Genomic DNA, 20,019 nt, shown 5'->3' with positions numbered 1-20,019 from the left:
AAACTGTATGTAAAATGTAAAACATAAAATGTACATAAACAGCAGTATGGCCAATGAGAGAGCAATTAAATGTACAGTATAAATCATACTAAGTGGCTGTGCTGTTAAACAGTAGTATTACAGCAGGGTTAGATGATAAATTACACTGGATGTGTAATGTGCATTTGCAAAGAGGCATTATAATCAGACAGAAGCATAAAGTTGCAGTTTAAATTACGCTGAATGTAAAATATGCATGAGACATGCAAAAAATCTACAGAGTGTACAGGTTGACCTTCTGGAGGGAGAGGGCAGTCAGGAGGTGTAGTAGAGACTGTAGCTCTCAGGAAGCTGTGTGTGTGTAGCCCTGTACTGCTTACAAGACGGCAGCACATCAGAGAGGCAGTGTCCTGGGTGTGTTGTGTCTCCTTCTTCACTCGGCTAGCACAGACACTGTCCAGGCTGGGGAGGTCAGTCCCCCTGATCCATTCTGCCAGCCTGACCATGCTGATCCTTCCTCTCTGAGAGAGTGCAGCCATGCCATGAGTCAGCACACACTCGCTGCTGCAGTAGAAGACCACCTGGAGTGTTTGTAGGAATTCTGTTCCTGTTCCAACTTCCTCAGGAAGTATAGTCTCTGTTGTGTCCTCATGCACATGTATGAGGTGTTGGGGGACCGTGTTAGGTGTTGTTTTGTGGATACAAAGGAACCTCATGCTCTCCACACATTTCACTGGTCTGACTTCCTTGTTCCCCTGAAGTCCACGATGATCTCCTTTGTCTTGGAGGTGTTAAGTACTAAGTTTTTGCACCATTCACCTAGACATTCCACCTCATTCATATGGGCGCTCTCAATACCATCTGAAATGAGGCAACTACCGAGGTGTCACCTGTGAATTTGATTATAGTGTTGGAGGAGTAGAACGCGTCTGGGACCTGCTGGGACCCTTCGCCCACTGGTGTAGATTTCTCCTCTGCTCTCTCTCGTTTCTGCAGAATCTGAGAAAGTGTGTGTTGACTGGACACCAAATACACACACACACACACACACACACGCACACACACAATCAGTAGTTAAAAGCTCTTCCGTTAATTCCATGTCATGTAGCAAAATGAAAATGTTTCAAATGGCACCTGCAGCATCTGCGTGTGCTACAATGTGTTTATTGCTTAAAGATTTCTTAAATTAATAATAATCCTTCACTGTTCATTCTTTCCAATTAAGAAATACCTGGACAGATACTCAAGTGTCCAAAACTAATCAAAGTGACATTGCACAAGAGTACGTTTCTTAAAGCTCAGGACTGTCTGACACGGGCTCCCAGCTGCAGGCTAATACAGGGATAAAAAGGTTCAAAACAGCTGGTCACTGGTCTAAGGGTCTGAGAGACAGACAAGCTGAGGACTGTCTGGTCTCCCATTCCCCATTCTGTGGACCCAGGTATAGAGGTCTAGACTTTTGAGAGGTTTAGAGGTCTAGACCTTTCTGACTCTGTGTGTGTGTGTGTGTGTGTGTGTGTCTGTGTGTGTGTGTGTGTGTGTGTGTGTGTGTGCGTGCGCATACTAGCTGTAGAAGAAGACTTATGTACTTTAAGAGGCAATAACTGTTACTCCCATATCCCAGCACTCGTATAACAGCAAGGTAAACCTCTGTTTTTATAGCCTGTCCTGCAGACCTTATACTCACCAAACCCCTGCTGGAGAAGTCATCACTCCGGTGTTTGTGCAGGTGTGTGTGTCAGTGTATAAATACTCAAGTAAGTGGATAAAATAGGAGTTTAAAATGTTTGTGTGTGTGTGTGTGTGTGTGTGTGTGTGTTTGGGAAGCCTGATTCTTTTATGATCACCCCTTATTTTCCTTTAGCCCTCAGGCAATGAAAGCCTCAAATGAGCAAGAGAAATACCACAAACACAAACTGCAACATTCTTCAAGGATTACCAACCTGGAACAGCCCTCAAACTCCAAGACCAACAAGACTCACATATGTGAAGATACTGACTAGGTCACAGATAAGGAATATGGGACTGGTGTTGCTGGATGTATAAAATACACACTTATAATAGCACTTTAATGTTAGTAGCTCTGGTCAGGTTAAAGGACAGAGCAGACTGTCCATGAGAGAAAAACAATAAAGGATGTACATATTACATTTACGTTTACATATTAACCTTAAAGTCACTCAAACCCGCTCACATGTGCTTCAAGTTTAGAGCACTCCATGAGCCAGAGACTTCTGAAGCATTTTATAAACAGCATATTTGTGCATAATTTATGAGACTACAGGAACACTATGATTGGAACATGAATTCAGGCCTGAGCTGTGGTTCTGGTCTGAGGATTTAGGGGGCATCCGGTGGAAGCCCTCTCCAGCCTTGCTCACATGGCAAGGAAAGGATGCCCATTCTGCTGTTGCTATGCAACATACCAGCCAGGAAGGTCTGCACAGTCATGTGATCCAGCAGAGCACGCTTTAGGGTTGCCCCGCTGAGTTCATGCATGCTGCTCAGTGCTACATGCACGGCAGGCTCAAAAGACGATGGCTGGCCATATACCCATACGGCCAAGGCAAGACGTCATTCTCCCTTTACACTGTATCTGTAATATCAGTAGTTACTCACAAACAATATATGCCACTATAATGTAATTACTGAGGACATGTGCAATATCACATATGGATCACAGCAGTGCACTTTACGGAAATGCAAAAGTATCAGTAGGTTTCCACAGCAACAGCACAGATATTGTCTGTTTATCTCAATGTTAAAGTTTTATGTCTGTTTGTGTTGTAACATCAGCCCCCTCAAACAAACAAACAAACAAACAAACCCTGGATTACTATGAACAAGTGAGAGAGTACTTGTGATGCTGTTGTGTAAGACCTGTCAAATCAGATTGGGTTAAAGCTCAAATCAGCTGTTAGACACAACCTAAAGAACAGCAGGCTACACTGGGGACTACACTAGAAGGTAAAGCAGGAAGTTACTCTGGACACAGTCCACCTTCACAGCATAAACACTGGAAAGGAATTGGAAGGAAGACACACACACACACACACACACACACACAGGTGTTGCTGGTTTTATTATTTCCTTATCGTTCCTTTTACTTTACTTTAAGTATTTATTATTATAAGTAGTACTAGAATTTCCTGTATATGTTTCCTGTATATTTTTGGATGTTTTGAAATTCCATTTTCCTCGTGTGGAAGGGACGGAGCGAGACGCGTGTGAATAAGGAGTTTCTTTATTTTCCACTTTAGCAAAGAACAAACGAAAAGCAGTCCAGCAGTGCGCTGGCCAGTAACAGGAAGAGTGATTCAACAACTCAGAGCAGTGAGCCACGTTAGGGCACCAGACGTGATACGCACCCTGGAGGAGAGAACCTGGGGCTTTAAACACCACACAACAAAGCACAGGTGAACATGGTCAGAAATACGCCGATTGGGAGCGGTACAGGTGCGATGTGTGTGTGTGTGTGTGTGTGTGTGTGTGTGTAGCAGTGGGCGTGTCCCTGGGGCAAGGTGCCTGACGGACCGTGACAATTTGCTCACCAGCATTTATTTCTTTTCTTTGATTTTACATGACACTGTAATGTAAGCTGCACTTTAAATGTATAAAGTAAACAATGTATAAGTATTATATAAATATAGTTTATTATTATTTTTTACATTTTATTAACAGCTAAGAGCTAAGAGCAACCACGCCTGCAGGCACTAAGAATTGGTGACCTTGTTAGAATTTGTGACTTCATTTGTGACTTCTGCCCAGAAGCCCAAACCAAGCCCTACACACACGTACGTATCCTGCCTGGCTATGCTACTCACATGCCATGTAAGTCATGGAGACGCTAGTCGTGGTCATTCAGGATTTATTAGAGGGAAAACAACATCCATTCCTTGTTTCTTTACAGCATGGTATATAAAGTCTGATATGTGCAGATGATTGTCAAAGGCATTGGATATGCAAGCCCCATGTTAACAGAAGTTTCACATCACAGTCACGTTAGCATTCATGTGCCACTGCGAAATATGGATCGCCTTTGTTACATGCATATAGAGTATATATTTCACATTTCACTGGGCGACTTTTGTTTGAAGAGGGTTGCCATGGAGATGCGGTGATCACAAGACCTGCAATGTCAAAGCTTGTCGAAAATACATCAACACTTTGAATGTTGAATTTATAAGCGCTTCAAACATGCGTTGCATTTCTTTATAAAACCATGTGATGCCTTCATGACAATTTCATACATTTTATATCAGCGGTGCTGCTTGCCTGTCTCCAGGGGTACCATGTTGCTCTTTGGAGGATCGTCAGCAACTCTAGGGATAGGTCGGAAAAACTGCACAGTTTAGAGGGTGGCACAGATACTTTCAATCACAGCTTTTCATTTAAAGAGGCAAACGCGACGCCTGAGTAGATAGAGACATAAGAAAAATGTCATTGTGGGACACATTTCCATAGAAGTGCTTTTAAACCAAGTACTATGTATAAAATGCCCACCATTAACATGGACTGGGAGATGGACTGTGGAATGCACAAGGTTTGGTTTTGTCCAATAGTGGCATGATATTCTTGTGACAGCTAACAAGGAGACAGACAGACGCTGACTATCAGACAGTCAATAAAACATACAAAGGCAAGTGTACAAGACAGGGTGAGCATTACAAGACAGAGTTGAGTGCGTATGGGTTTGTGGGTGTGTACCTTACACTGCATCAGAGAATCAGAGAAAGGCAGCATTCAGAGACCAGGACAAGAAACATTTCATAATTTAAACATTCCAAAGATCTCTCTCTCACACACACACACACACACACACACACACACACACACAGACACACATGCATACACATACACAAACACACACACCCACGATTAGAGCATGCTCTTTTCAGGAGCAACAAAACGATTGTACTGAACACAGTCTATTTACAATGCCTTTGGACCAACAGGTTGATAACTCTCGACATAAACACAGAAAAGACCACAAAAGCAAACACTCAAGAAATAATGACATAGCTTAGGGTGTATCTACATGGTTACACAAACGTCCACAGCCAGCAGTGAACCTGCAAGTGGGGGTTTCGCAGGCATGGCTAAAAAGACTGGATGTGGGTGTTGAATGCACAACTGTCCCAGTAATTGGCCCAACTCCCAGTGAACACGGCGTCAGATGTCAGGGGTTTTTCCTTCTGATCCTCTCAGCCTGTCAAATGTGCTGTGGCCATTAGCTCTTTCTGGAGGGATTGGACTTTCTGATTAAAACTCCCTGGACATGACACATACAACAGTCATAACACATTTACACTTATGGACACACACACACACACACACACGCATGCAATCACACCCACGAATACCTTAACAGAAAGACAGAGATACATACAGAACTTCATGCATCTCACTGACCAAAGAGCAGTATAAAACCCCCCTCGACAGTAATGCACAGAAAATCGGTCGTCATTGAATTCTGTGAGTCTACTCTCAGCTAACTGCACACACACTCTTTGCAGTCTTCGTAATAACGTATTAACGTCTGGTCCATACTATTTCTTTTCCAGCAGCCATGACAGAAACTGCCAAGAAAGAGCCAACACCTTTCAACATGAACTATGGACAAAGACAAACTGGTGTACAGCAGTCGACTAGTGACATAACGAAGCTATGACTATATTATAGAAACAAATCGAGAAGACACTCCTAAAAGACAGCGATGGATGTTGCATGCAGATTCTGATGGCACTTAGGAAAATAGGATGTCACTTTCAGTCTCTCTCGGAACAGACATTCCCAACAGCAACATGCCATCCAGGCTGCAGGAGGAGTGCTAGGAACTCGGAATCACTTCCGGTCAGGGGGACCAGAACCTGTAACCCATCTGTGCACCCAGAGCCAAAAACCCTGCTCCCTGAAAACCTTCTGGGCGTGAATGAGTAAGCCATGACTTAGCCCTTTTCTGATAATTTAAGCCCAAACCTTCTGGATTTGTGTTGATACAGGTCCTCTCTTATTTACAGTATACTTTTCCAGGTATTTACCATCTGGCCAAATCAAAATGTTATACTGTTAAAAGGACATTATGATTATAATTATGGCCTCACTCAGGGCCTCTGATAGAGAGAACAAAGACAAAGTTGGTGTAATGTTAAATTATGATATAAAGAATATCCCCTAATCCATCAAGGGCTCTGACCTGGGTGTCCAGTCACTATGGATGTAACTGTTCCAAGGCATGGAAGGGTTGCTATGGAGATGAACATTATGATGCCCAGTGCAGCTGTGGAATTCCCTGAGAACTCGGAACACTGGGTAAGCGAACGTGTTGCCATGGCTTTTCAGGGGCTGTGTGTGTGTATGTGTGTGTGTGCGCGTTTGTGTGTGTGTTTGTGTGTGTGTGTGTGCATGTGTGTGCGCGTGTGTGTGTGCGCGTGTGTGTGTGCATGTGCATGTGTGTTTGTGTGAGAGTGTATAACAGTTCTACCATCTTCAGTAATCACTGCTTGGGTACCTATGGTGTAATAACTAAAAAAAAATATATTTGAGGCAAAAATTAGCATGAGTGTCTTAGATGACTCATCACTCTTCTGTTGCGCCATACTGTCATGATTTAGAAAGTTGAATAAAAAGGGAAAAGTAATAAAACACACTGCAAATTCAATTAAGTTGAAGTCTGCGGTGACCCCAATGTGAGGTTATAGACCTTAACAATCTACTCACAGTCAGACACTGCAGGACACCAGCACTTCCCACAGCATTCACTCACAGCCCGGGACAGTCACACAGGGTTTCTAAAGCACTTCTGCAGGGTCACGAGACAAAACCAGAGAAAGACTCTGGAAATAAAGATGCCAAAAAAACCCATCTCTGTCCAATCAAACGGCGAGAGAAAAGAGAAAAGGGAAAGGTGGGAGGAGCTAGAGACGCAGAGTAAGAAGGTGTGTTTTAACGTCGGTCCGGCCCAGTACTACGGGCAGACGCGCTCACACTCACTCACGCCTTCCTCTGGTCCTGTCTGAGTCATATCTGCAGGGTAAGATGGCTGCTGTGATTCATAGCACATACAGAACACGCTCCTTCCAGCCACACAAGTGTCACTTCATCAAGTCTCGAGCTGGTCCTGGCCGTCCCGCCTCCGCATGCGCCGTGCCCTCCCCCCTCTTATGGCTCGGAGGTCAAATGGCGGGACAGATTGGTGGTGAGCGTTGAGTGGTGTGCAGCGTTGAGTCTCTCAGTGTTCATTATGGCGATCAGTGGGTGGGTGAGTTCTCTGCCGGTCCTTGCGGCAGGGCGGGGGGTGGGCTGAGGGGCGTGGCTTAAAGGGCAGTGGCCTCCCAACTCTCTCCCCGCAGGACCTGGCGTCACTTGGTCCCAGTTAGCACAGTGCTCACCGGGGCAACTGAAGAGGGGTGTGGCCTGCAGGGCTCTGCCCCCGTGACTGGGGATGTAGCTGTAGATGCCAAAGAGCAGGAAGTGTGGGGAGGGGCCGTACCTGGAATAGAGAACAAGGCACGTCGATGATTCACATGCATACACATACACACACACACACACACACACACACACACACACACACACGCACAAGCGAGCCACACCACCGCATCTCACAAACTTCCCACTTACAGTCTTTGCGTGCTATGGTGGGAGACTCCGTGGTCACGTTGTTGATGTGGTACTGGTTCTGGCTCTGAGCGGGCTTCTGGTTGGGGCTGGCAGTGGTGGTGCTCTGGTTAGACGGCGGGGTGGGCGTTCGCTTGGTGGCCTGCGCGCGGGCGTTGGGGGTCGTGCCAGGCTGGCTGGCATCCATGCTGCTCCCCATGCTACTTCCCAGCTGCAGACGGCGCATGTGCCTCACCACCGCCGTGGCGTTGAAGGCTTGCTGCAATGGGTATGCAAACACAACAGCACTGGTCAGGGGCTGGGGGCAGGAGGGACCACCTGCAGGACATTGGTCAGGGGCTGGGAGCGCATTTATCTCCTAGGCTGAACGGCGTCACAATATCAGCTCATGAGCAGGACTTACCCTCCATTTACTTTTTGCAAAGTTTTTGCGCATTTGACGGCTGACGGACTCGTGGATGTTCTTACAGAGCGCAGTGTCTCCAGCAATCCTGGAATACACATTTACAAAATAAAAGCACAATGCAACGCAATTAGTATCCATGGGGCTTTTACTTTGTAAACCCGATTCTAGTAGCAGGCATAACATTTCTCTGGAACAGCAGCCCCAAAAAGAGTATGCAAATCAATCAATCAAAAATCTTTTTTCCATAAGAAAAACTGTAATTCAAAAAACACATAAATAGCTAAGACAACTGATGGATTAACTGCTTATGAACCAGAAGGAGCCACCAATCAACCATTTTCCCAAATGATGTCATTTATTCATGTTATCACTAGTCAGTGATCACTGTCGATCAAGCTCTGCCCTCCCTCTCAAACACACCTTGGTCTACTGCGGTTTCTCATCTCTGTCCCTCCATTCCTCCTAACAGCTTCATAAGTCGGGCACTACACAACATGCTAACTGGTAATAAGAATTTCAGCACACATGGTCAAACTGCCTGACCCATGTTCTGATTGGCTAGTATTTACTCAGCAGATTTCCTGTGCCCTGGACGGGAGAATCAGGATGTGGTAATGGATCGATTGCAATCTGCTCAACCCACACATCTACCTGTCTGTGGTGGACACGCAACATTGTCTTAATGCAACAAACACCATCCTGGTAGAGGATCAAAAGCACGCTGGATCTGCTGACCTTGGCTCTCTTCCTCATATGCACGCATGCATGCGTGCACCATCCAACACCCTTGCACCCTCAGATACTACAGCAGTGTGCATGCTAGATGGAGCGGAGGCCAGCAGTGAGCCCCGGCTCCAGGCCCGGCACGAGGCTGGGAAACCCAGACTCACCACGCGTGGCACAGGGCCTGTTCGCAGGAGTAGCGCTTGGCTGGGTCCTTCTCCATCAGACTGCTGATGAAATCCTTTGCTGGACAGGGAGCGAAGACAAACACCTCAGAAACGCGATGCGCCATTTCACGGCCACTTCAAGCAACCAGTAAAACACACAAAGCCACTCACTCACCCTTTAGTCATAAGCAGCCGCAAGCACTTGTTAATTCAAATATGCAGACTGATAAACATTTTTGAACCAGAAGGACCTGGTATGCGGTCATGAGAGATTAAAATTTAGGTTTAATATTACTGTTTTTAAAAAGGTACTTGTTCTGCGTCATAGCAGTAAAGAATTATTACTAAAATAGCAGTTCAAGGCAGGAGGCTTTATCAAATAACCATTACTATCCAAGACTGAAATTTTGGAAACAAATATAATAGATGAGTAATGTCCTAAAACTGGAACCAGCTGTCAGAGGATAAACAGGATTAGTAATAAGACACTTTACGGTAAAACCAACGTTTCCCTGGGTTAAAACCACAAGGTTACTCATACATAGCTATGTGTGTGTGCTTGTTAACCTATGTGCACATGTTTGTGCAGCATTGTGAACTTGCTTATATCAATACATTCCAGTGATGCTATGCCACACACACACACACACACACACACACACACACACACACACACACACACACACACACACACACACACACACACACACACACACACACAAATACAAATGATCACCTGAATCAGATATATCATCCCAGTAAGGTGCATCGAATTCATAATCAGCCTTTAAGATCTGCTCAAAGAGTTTGGAGTCGTTCTCATCGTAGAATGGAGGATAACCACACAACCTGAAAGAGGACACAGGAAAGACCATCCGGCTTCACTAATACACATGGACAAGGTGGATATGAACATCCTACAGTTCTGTCCTCAATCACCTCTCACAACTAGCGAGATTCTCACAGATTTTGGATGTTTAAATCACTTAAGGCCCACACCATACCACTCCCACACCCACGTAAATGCACGCATTCTCATTCGCTTGAGCAAAGCCTCAGACACGATCACTCTCAACACTTCCAAGGTTCCCTTCTGTTGCTTTGGCTTGATGTGCCAGGTTGTCCCTCTGAGTCCAGACAAGCTCTGTGGACAGCCCTCACAGAGGTGTGAGCCAAGCCTGCTTCAGGGTTTTTTATGGACTATAAGTGCTACTGGGGAAAAAAAACAAAAAACAGCTGTAGGTATAAAACTTCAACCTCCAATTTCACTCCAAGTCTGGAGGTACAAAGGCAAGAGAAATGGAAGATGCTACGAAGCCACAGAGTCTGTGCACGCGCGTGGTGCTGCATAGTAAATACATATAAGGATGTGAAATTAATTGGCTGTGGAGCCCATGGCCTGCTCGGAAAGAAGACGGATGATTAGGTCTGAGCAAACAAGCATTTTAAAACATACTTTTCCAGGAATAGGTCTCCCCCCAATCATCAAAGCAGTTAAAACGCCTTTGCCGCACGGGCGCGTCTGCTAGCCGTGCCTGGCAGGGGGAGACAGGGTGCAATTTCCTGCCCGATTTCAGTCCGATGAGCTTTGTGTTTTTCTCTCGTGACATAACGTTAGCTGCATAAATGCTAAGAGAATTAGAGCTTCTCTCCTGGGTGCCAGAGAAATCGTCACAGCTGAAAGGAGGCCAGCCAAGTGTGAGATGGGGTCAGAGGTCAGGGATCCTGTCTGGAGGCAGCTAAGGGAGGAGCACTGGCAACAGGTAGATCTTAACACAGCCCTGTATGTCAGTGTTCTAGAAAAAAAAACACATAGTAAACAAATGCAAGCCCCGCCCCCAGCGCACATTAACACACACTACTGGTGTAAGTCGTAGCAAACCCCTGCCTCAGTACAGCTAAAGGGAGAAAGCCAGGGTGGACATGATGAACTCTGATCCTGTAAAGTCTTGAGGGACTGAGAGCAGCAAGCGCGCAGAGAGTAAACATGTTTCAGGAATCTCTAATTGAGATAAATGCCTAAGTAGCCAAAATATGCTCCGTACCACGGCTGAGAGGGAGCTGTGTGAAGGTTTTATAGGACATGTCCGGGGAGGGAAAGAACAATGTACCATTAACTTATTCTCTCAAACACAGACACAGACACACACACACATACTCATGCTTGTGATACTCTCTTAATGGGAATAGGCTGAACATGAGAAAGTGACAGAGCAAGATGTAAGACAAAAAAATGATGATTCTACCATCTACCACCCTCCAAACACCACACACACACACACGCACACACACACTTTCTGGCAGGGGACATTAAATACCTTTATTAATGAATCATGCAGAAACATTAAACCAGCACCAAAACATAAACACTATATAAGGAGTGGTGTGGAAAACAACATCTGTGAGGAATCCGAAGTGAAGGCCACACAGCTCTGAAAGGAGCGAGCTTAGGGCCCTGCTCCTGGACTTCCCCTAGGCCTCAAGGGATTAATGTTGAACTTAGGCTAACCCACCTGATCCAGCCCACCAAAGCACATGAATGTTTGGGATGGAAGCTGGTAGATGTTGGGACACAGGGTTGGTCGTGGCTTTATTGTTTACATGGGCTGCCTGGTTGGGTGCTCATTTTAAACTGAGGGGAGTGGTGGGGGTAAGAAGGAACAGTGCAGTACTCACAGGATGTAGGCAATAACTCCGATGGACCAGCAGTCGACGGCTTTGCTGTAGGGCTTCTGAGCTAGCACCTCGGGAGCTGAGGAGAGGAGAGAGAAAACACATAAGCTTGGACGTATGAGCCTGGACGCGTGAGCCTGGACGCATGAGCCTGGGCACGTGAGCCTGGACACATCAGCCTAGACACGCGAGCCTGGACACGTGAGCCTGGACACCCGAGCCTGGACCCGTGAGCCTGGATGCATGAGCCTGGACACGTGAGCCTGGATGCATGAGTCTGGATACCTGAGCCTGGACACGTTAGCCTGGACATATGAGCCTTGACACGTGAGCCTAGACACGCGAACCTGGACACGTGAGCCTGGACGCGTGAGCCAGACCATATCCATTCACCTGCAGCACTTCCTAACCCTCTCAGGCTGTGACTGCACACAGAAGGAACACACACCGACCGGCTGGCTCCATATACTCAGGGAGATTTCCCATGAGCATGTTGGGCGCTGGTGCAAACCTGAGTTTGGAGACCGATGCGATTAGCAGGTCACAGTAACACTGACGTGAACCCGAACAGGTAGGGGCAGACTTGTAGAGACGCTCACACTGAAAACTACAGAGGCTGTCAACGGTCCGCACCCACACAGCTATCAATCCCAGCATGCACCAGGAGGCTGGTAGGGTAGGTCTCGACTCGCTCTCGTCATCTGACAGCTTGTTCTCTTTTCTGCCTCTCCCTCTCTCTCCCCTTTTCCCTTCCTCCAGTCAGGAAACAAGCTTTCATTCCCTCCACAAAGGCCTCTATTCTGTGCTTCAAAGCCCATCTAATCCTAGACTGGCCTATTGTGTTGGGAGGAGAGCGAGAGCGATGGTGCGCTTAAGGACTCCGCTGCTTATGAAAGCCGTTCGGAAAAAGCGCTCTCAACATGAAAACCTGAGGCAGACTGTCATCACTAAGGAGAGAGGCAACTCTAAACAGAGAGGCAACCTCCTTAAGGTGGTAAACACACACACACACACCTGCATGCACGCACACATGTATATATATATATATATATGTATATATGCATTTATATATATATATATATATAGTGGTAATAGTGGTAAGGGTTTCTGTAGCTGCAATGTGCATTGTAAGGCATCAGCAATAAAATATGAATGTCTGTTGAGTCGGGCCAGCGTAATCTTGCCGTAATCTGGAGTAATGAATGGATGAATGGAGTTCTATTCCCTGACACCTATCTGTAGTAGAAGCATCAGCACAGTTCTCGCCATAAGAGAAGTGCAAACTGTGAGAGAGAGTGGGAGGGAGGCAGAGAGAGGGAGAAGACTGACATCTTTATATATTCTCCTGTGGAGTGTAAATCAAGTCAAATCTAAAATATAGTGTGACAAGAGTGTGAGACCACGAGGAGGAATACCTGGTGATTTAACGTGCACGCACGTGCATACACACACACACACACACACACACACACACACACACACACACACACACACAAATAGCAATTATCATAATGATGTCAACAGTGTATTTAACAGGACCAGCTTTATTTATCTACTTGGAAAACTCACACTTGCAAAAAAATAAGCGACAAAGATCTCTCTCTCTCTCTCTCTCTCTCTCACACACACCTGTAAAAGAAAAATGCAGCACAGGGCAGTTCAGACATCAGCACATGCTCCCAGTTCTGCCCACTGTGTGTAGTCACGGGTGTGCTGACGACACTGTCACCATGAATGAGCAGACGGGACAGGAAGACAGAATGTAATCACAGTGGAGGCCTAAGAGGTCGTTACCTATATGACCCAGCGTCAAACGTCTGAACAGACTGCAGAATCAAGACCAGCTAACAGCTCTCAGCATCTACTTCCATTATTATTCTGATATAAATTATGCTGTAAAGTCTTCTAACTTTCATCTTTTCCAAACAATGCAAGTTCTGTCCACAAAATAAACCCAAAATTAATTATACAAATGTGATTATGTGGAAATAACAGCAGAAAATCATGCGATAAACTCTATCCACACTGCTTTTTAAATGTAGCCTTCTCTGAAAGCGGACTGACGCTTAACTAAATGTTAGAGTGAGCCTCCAAAGCTGAAAAACACCCCCTGAAAAAAGACATGCTGTTGGCAAACGTGTGTGAGAGTGACTACAGCTCTGGTATGCTGCACCATGCCTAGCCATTCTGGCTCAGAGTGGTTGGGTTGCTCTAATCTGGAGGCTGTGATGAAAAGGAGCTCCAGATACAGGACACACACACACACATGATGTTATTTAGTCAACACCACACACGCGCATGCACACACACACACACACACACACACACACACACTGGGCACATGTGACCTTCACAACATTAAACACTGATGAATTCAACAAGCTCACACTGGTGTCAATATGAGTGTGTTTCTTCCCTTACCCACATATCCTGGCGTACCACAGGCTGTGGACATCACGCCCCCTGTGCCTTCCATCTTAGAAAGGCCAAAGTCACTGATCATGATCTTTGAGCCGTCCTGAGGGTTAAAATAAAGTAGATTCTCTGGCTGTGGAGGGAGAGAACACACACACACACACACACACACATACATCCACACAAGAAAGGTCAATTAATGTGCAAGAATGTAAACAAGTGTGAGTGTGAGTGTTGGGGAGGATGAGGGGGAGTCAGTGTGTGTGTGTGTGTGTGTGTGTGTGTGTGTGTGTGTGTGTGTGTGTGTGTGTGTGTGTGTGTGTGTGTGTGTGTGTGTGTGTGTGTGTGTGTGTGTGTGTGTGTGTGTGTGTGTTACCTTCAGATCTCTGTGTACAATGCCCATGCTGTGCAGGTAGTTAACTGCGTCCAGGACCTGTCTGATGAGCGTACTGGCATCTTTCTCTGTGTAGAATCCTTTTTCCACAATACGGTCAAACAGCTCCCCCCCTGAAACCCTACAGAGAGAGAGAGAGAGAGAGAGAGAATGCAAGAGACAGAGAGAGAGAGAGAGAGAGAGAGAGAGAGAGAGAGAGAGAGAGAGAGAGAGGGAGAGAGAGAGAGAGGGAGTCCCAGGACGTCAGCATAAAGTAGAGAGCTACAGAAACTACAGATGCTGGCGGACAGCCCGCAGCTCCCAGCGAAGCATCTCTTAGATGAGAGAGTGACGTGTGAGAGTGCATAATAAGCCTTTATAATAAACCACCACCAGGGGGTGTTAGAACTTAAGGAAACCATATCAAATCAAGCCCTATGAACACCATTAAAACATCAGACAGACTTGCTTCAAAAGCGATGGCATAAGGCAAGAACAAACCCACCCATCCAAACAGCAGGCTACATTTTTTATTTCATAATCAGCTGTTATCGTGACCTTTTTCTATCTTAACATTATTTTTTTCAGTTCATCAAATGAATATTTCAGAGGTTTAACGAAGAAAAGCAGACTTTCATTAGAACAATGTTTATGAAAATGAATAATTTTATCTGCCGCATGAGGTCTGCAAGACTGATCTTACAGAATGGCCAAAGCTGCAGAGAGGAGGAGCGTACAGATACGTCTTAAAGCCAAGAGAGATGATAGTCTGGGTCTGGATCTTAGTCCAAAGTGTAGCTCTAGAGATTAGTCTATAGTTTGGGTCTGGAGATTAGTCTAGAGTCCGGGTCTGGAGATTAGTCTAGAGTCTGGGTCTGGAGATTAGTCTAGAGTCTATATCTAGAGATTAGTCTAGAGTCTGGATATAGAGATTAGTCTAGAGTCTGGGTCTGGAGATTAGTCTGGGGACACTAATCCGGATGTGCTCCACTTTGGCCACTCTCCTTGAGTGTGTGATCTGCATGTGCGTGTGCACTCAATCCCGGAATTTAAACAGATGGTACAGTAGGACCCTGAGGGAGCGGGCAAGACCTCCAGGCTGTCTCCGGAGTACTGTCCACATCCCTGTCAGTATCCTCTCTCTCTCTCTCTCTCTCTCTCTCTCTCTCTCTCTCTCTCTCTCTCTCTCTCTCTCTCTCTCTCTCTCTCTCTTACACACACACACACACACACACACACACACACACACACGCAAACAGGCACACATAAATCATCCCTAAGATACATTTTACTTTTCATTCTTAAACACACAAATGCTTGCACATACACATGCGCAACCATTAATGTGAAATGCACGAGCAAGCTCCTAACGAGCTATCAAATTAACACTGGAATTTAAATTCTAATTAGGTTTTCTAAGGGGGGGGGGGGGGGGGGGTGAATTGAGTTAGATCTTCTCCTGTGGTGCCCTCTTCTCCCACCCTCTTAGCATGAGTACCTAAGAGTGCTTTATACGCTACTACGTCAATCAGCTGCATCAGCTTAAACACTGACAGCAACCACGGTAACACGCTTCAATGTTTCATACACTTTTAAATGTATTTCTAAAGCCTCTGTTCATATGATTTCAAAACATTCTTTGTGGCACAAAAGATCTGTCATTTGATAAGCATTAAGCAAGAATAGGTTTTGGAAATATATATATTCTTAACCACAGTTTAATTACAGTTAAATACTACAAAAACCCCACCTGATCAGAGGTGCGTGGGTGCGTTGGATCACATAATGAGTGACCGTAGCATCACCCTATCACCACGGACACACCAGCTGGCTGATATTCAAGAACTCAGGCTTTCGTCATCATACAGCTAGGCTTGCTATCTAATTTAAACAGTGTGTTTGAAACTTATCACATCCAGTGTTTGCATGTTCAGAGCTGTATCAAACAGCTTTTCTATCTAGACCGCTAATGCTAGCTGGTTTACAGCTGGAACAATGGCAGAGTGAAGTGGTTTGCTGGTCGAAGCATGTCCTTCTCCTTCTGAATGGCACTTGGACCTGATGTCACCTATTCCATGATTGTCCCGAGCAATTCAAATTGACACAAGTTTGTGTGTGTTCTAGCGTAAATGTGTGTTAACCGTACAGTGAAAGCCTCCTCCTGTCCTTTTTTCTTGTGCTCCTTCTCTGTTACTCTTAGATTTCTCTCAACCCTTCTCTCTGCTTTCCCTCTCTCTTTTCTCAGCTTCAATAGCCACACACACACACACACACACACACACAGACACACACACACACACACACACACATATACACGTGCACATATTTCTGAGATAAAGCGCTGGTCAGTGGAAGGACATTCCTCTCGGTTTGTCTCGGCTTATAGTTGGTCAATGTGACCTTTGATCCCCGTGTTACTGGTACTATGTCCCATTTCTCAGCCCAGACTGCCTCACCTTATCATGATAAAACCATTACACCTGGGTAAAGATCACACTGGCCCACAGCTGACTGTGTGTGTTGTGTGTATGTGTATGTGTGTGTGTAGGAGTGTGTAGGAGAGTGTGTAGGAGAGCTGAGCCACCCACAGTTTCTAGAAACCCCCACAGTGGAAATTGGCAGTAAGTTCTTGAATACCAGTATGAGAACTTTATGTGGCATTTTGCCTTTCCAACTCCTCTTCCCCTGTAGGTGCAGCGAAACCCCTCTGCATGTAAACTGAAAGCAAATGCAAACCTCTGCTGCCTTAAAAGGTGCAGGTGAGTTTTTGCTCCTGACATTAGGCTGTTCTCCTCTGCATCTGCATGCCGAAATAAGTTTGATTGCTCACATTATGAAGCATTAGTCTTCTATTACATCCCCTGTGCTATTAGAGCACCAGATCACTGGTAAGGATTCTTATTTGTTAACAAGGTCTAATTACTGTAATGGCCTGCTTGAGTGGCAGAGCTCCACCTGCCATTCTGGATTTTACACACACACACACACACACACACACACACACACACACACACACACACACACACACACACACACACAGATACTGAGAAGCTTAAATTAATCAGTATAAAAGCCTTCCAATCATAAAGTATCTAATTGACACTCATGCAGTTATGCACAGGGTGAAATGTATTGCATACTTACAGTTGCATTATCAGATACAGGTGATCAGAGCTTTCGTAGATGTCTTCTAGGGCTACGATATTTTCATGCTTAATTCTGAAAAGAAGGGGAAAAATAAACTTGAGACACACATATACACACACACACACACACACACACACACACACACACACACACACACACACACACACACACACACACACACACATACACACACACATACCTCTCTATGCATGTACAAGTCCTGGGGCAGAGAGGGTTTAAGGTATCCTCACAGTAAGACTGCAAAGGTGTTGCTGACATCAGTATTTTAAGTCCGAAACACTACTGGGGTTATAAAACTGATACTTAGGGGAAGAAACAAACGAAAAGCCAAGATCACATAGATGCCATGTTGAGCTTCAAATCACGAAAGGTATTTGTCAAAATAAACTGGGACTTCTGAGCTCTACTGGGACTGAAATGTCAGTCTGTTGGGTGTCCATGGCAAGAACCATGTTCACTGCACAGGAACTCACGAGTAGTTGGGAAACAGCTCTACTTAGAAAGCACGTTGTGAGATGGACAGAGTGCGGCATGCGAGAAGTTTCCATCTGGCAGGTCTTTTCCCAGCCTCAGTGGAAAGCTTCAACACGGCATTTGACAGGGAAATCTCGGAATGCCTGCTTGAGCTTCTCAGAACTGAACTTGACCGCCGTAAGCTGCCGGGTGCCGCAGGAATGCCCACCACACAATGGACAGCTCACTAACACCATGGCTAAACATGGCTCAGCCTTCCTCCTCCCTCCTTTTCTTGCTCCACATCCATTTCTTCAGCACCTGTAGTTAATGCCTCTCTCTCTCTCTCTCTCTCTCTCGTCATGGTAACGGTTTCGCGGTGGATACGTGCATGCAGAATTGAGCGCTGCATTTTAAGCGATTGCTGATCGTCTTCCAGCTGGCACGGCAGGCCAGCCAGTGACACGAGCGAGCCGGGACGTGAGTACGCTCCCGCGGATAATGGAGCCCGTGCAGCACGTCAACAGCTGGAAGACGCGGAAAGGGAGACGCTGGGCTTGCTTGCACCAAGCTATTACCTGTGTGGCACTCACAGTGCACGTACTGAGCAGCAGGTGCACGGCTGTAGTGCAAGCAGAGCATGTGCACGGGAAAAGCAGACCCATGTTTGCAGAGAGGGGGGCCCTCTCATCTGGGTTTCGGATGATCAGAATGATGCAAATGCAAAATGCGGGCACACATCATAAGCTGTTGTTGATATAGCTTATGTATGTACAGGCCTCAATATCTGAGCCACAAGTAGCTATAAAAATGTTGTGTCCTAATGCCTAGGCGCCACTAGACTCTGGAACTGGTTTCAAACAACCGGCAGAGAACTAATAAGTGACTTGGAGAGTAACATTTATTTTCTAAACAAGCTTCAGAGAAAGAAAGGAACAAGTCTTTTTTTTTTTTTTTTTTGAAATGGGAAGATTACCTGCACATTGACATTTTTCTTTTATGAAAACACTGATTTTGTTTTTTCAATTGAGCTGTTTGGTGAGGCTGTGTTGTTTGAGTTGTTTGAGGCCGGTACCCGTGTCGTGTTTGGCAGACTCTCTGCTCCCTGTCCTCCCCTCTCGTCCCACCCCTGACAGCGAGTGGGCAGGAAAGAGCAGCATGACTCAAGTTCTGTTTCTGAGACCATGTCCTTTAATTACAGAGGGAGCGACGCAGAACAGACTGGGGGGGGGGGCATGGAAAGGAAGAAAAAGAAAGCGGGACTAATGGAGAGAACATCCTTATCCATGTTCAAATAAAAGAAAGAGAATTTCCACAATGGCTTGGCATGACAGAGCAGTAGCAATCACAATTATGTATCGTTGTAACAAACGAATGTGAGAAGGCCTAACAGATCAGTTGCCTTTCCTTTTTCAAATAAGCATGAGATCTCTTGCTGGGTGTACGAATCATGGTGCCCAGCGTCATCATGGGGAGTGAACTTGTCTGGCAGGTGACTGGGGTTGGAGGGGTGAGGGGTGCTAGCCAGCGTAAAGCAGGGCGTCTCATCACAGTGAAGTACAGAGAACCGTCTGTCACGGCATCTGCAGATACTGCAGATGCCATTTCTTTCTGCATATTTTCCTGAATGCATACTGTTATTATTCTTTTTTTTATTTAATCTCTCTCTGGAGTAAAATCCTATTGATTACGTTTGGAGAACCCTCCCTCAGAAGCATGCCATAAAGATTACATCTGAAAAATAAATATACCATCACACACACACACACGCACGCACACACACACACATACACACACAGATACACACGCACACACACACACGCACGCACGCACGCACGCACGCACGCACACACACACAAACACACATACAGTGTATGTGTATGTCCTCATTTAGTGTAAGTCCTGTTATTCATGTGTATTTCCTTAATCTAATAACAGGCCTATGGTGAGATGTCCTTCACGCATCTGGTTGCTAAGATATGACCTGAGGAAGACGGAGACAAAGCAGAGCATCAGTCACCTGAGCACGATTGCCGTGACAA

The 20,019-nt window shown here is 45.7% G+C and overlaps 1 protein-coding gene across 1 annotated transcript in view; it reads right to left on the bottom strand.

The window, feature by feature from the left end:
- Window positions 1-6,391: 6,391 nt before the first annotated feature.
- The window catches only part of camk1da (calcium/calmodulin-dependent protein kinase 1Da), a 48,808-nt gene continuing 35,180 nt past the window's right edge, over window positions 6,392-20,019 (bottom strand). The window contains exons 3-11 of the mRNA XM_027020554.2: window positions 17,501-17,575; window positions 14,360-14,498; window positions 13,990-14,116; window positions 11,572-11,647; window positions 9,632-9,744; window positions 8,896-8,974; window positions 8,003-8,090; window positions 7,603-7,858; window positions 6,392-7,471 (exon numbers count right to left, since the gene is read on the bottom strand). Coding sequence (XP_026876355.1) covers window positions 7,341-7,471; window positions 7,603-7,858; window positions 8,003-8,090; window positions 8,896-8,974; window positions 9,632-9,744; window positions 11,572-11,647; window positions 13,990-14,116; window positions 14,360-14,498; window positions 17,501-17,575 — 1,084 coding nt within the window. The 3' untranslated portion in view covers window positions 6,392-7,340. The remainder of the gene's footprint in view (window positions 7,472-7,602; window positions 7,859-8,002; window positions 8,091-8,895; window positions 8,975-9,631; window positions 9,745-11,571; window positions 11,648-13,989; window positions 14,117-14,359; window positions 14,499-17,500; window positions 17,576-20,019) is intronic.

The sequence above is a fragment of the Electrophorus electricus genome, chromosome 7, assembly GCF_013358815.1.
Source record: "Electrophorus electricus isolate fEleEle1 chromosome 7, fEleEle1.pri, whole genome shotgun sequence".
In the NCBI taxonomy this organism is placed as follows: Eukaryota; Metazoa; Chordata; class Actinopteri; order Gymnotiformes; family Gymnotidae; genus Electrophorus; species Electrophorus electricus.
Note: the sequence above shows the minus strand (reverse complement) of the source record. Positions and strands in the feature narration are given on the sequence as shown.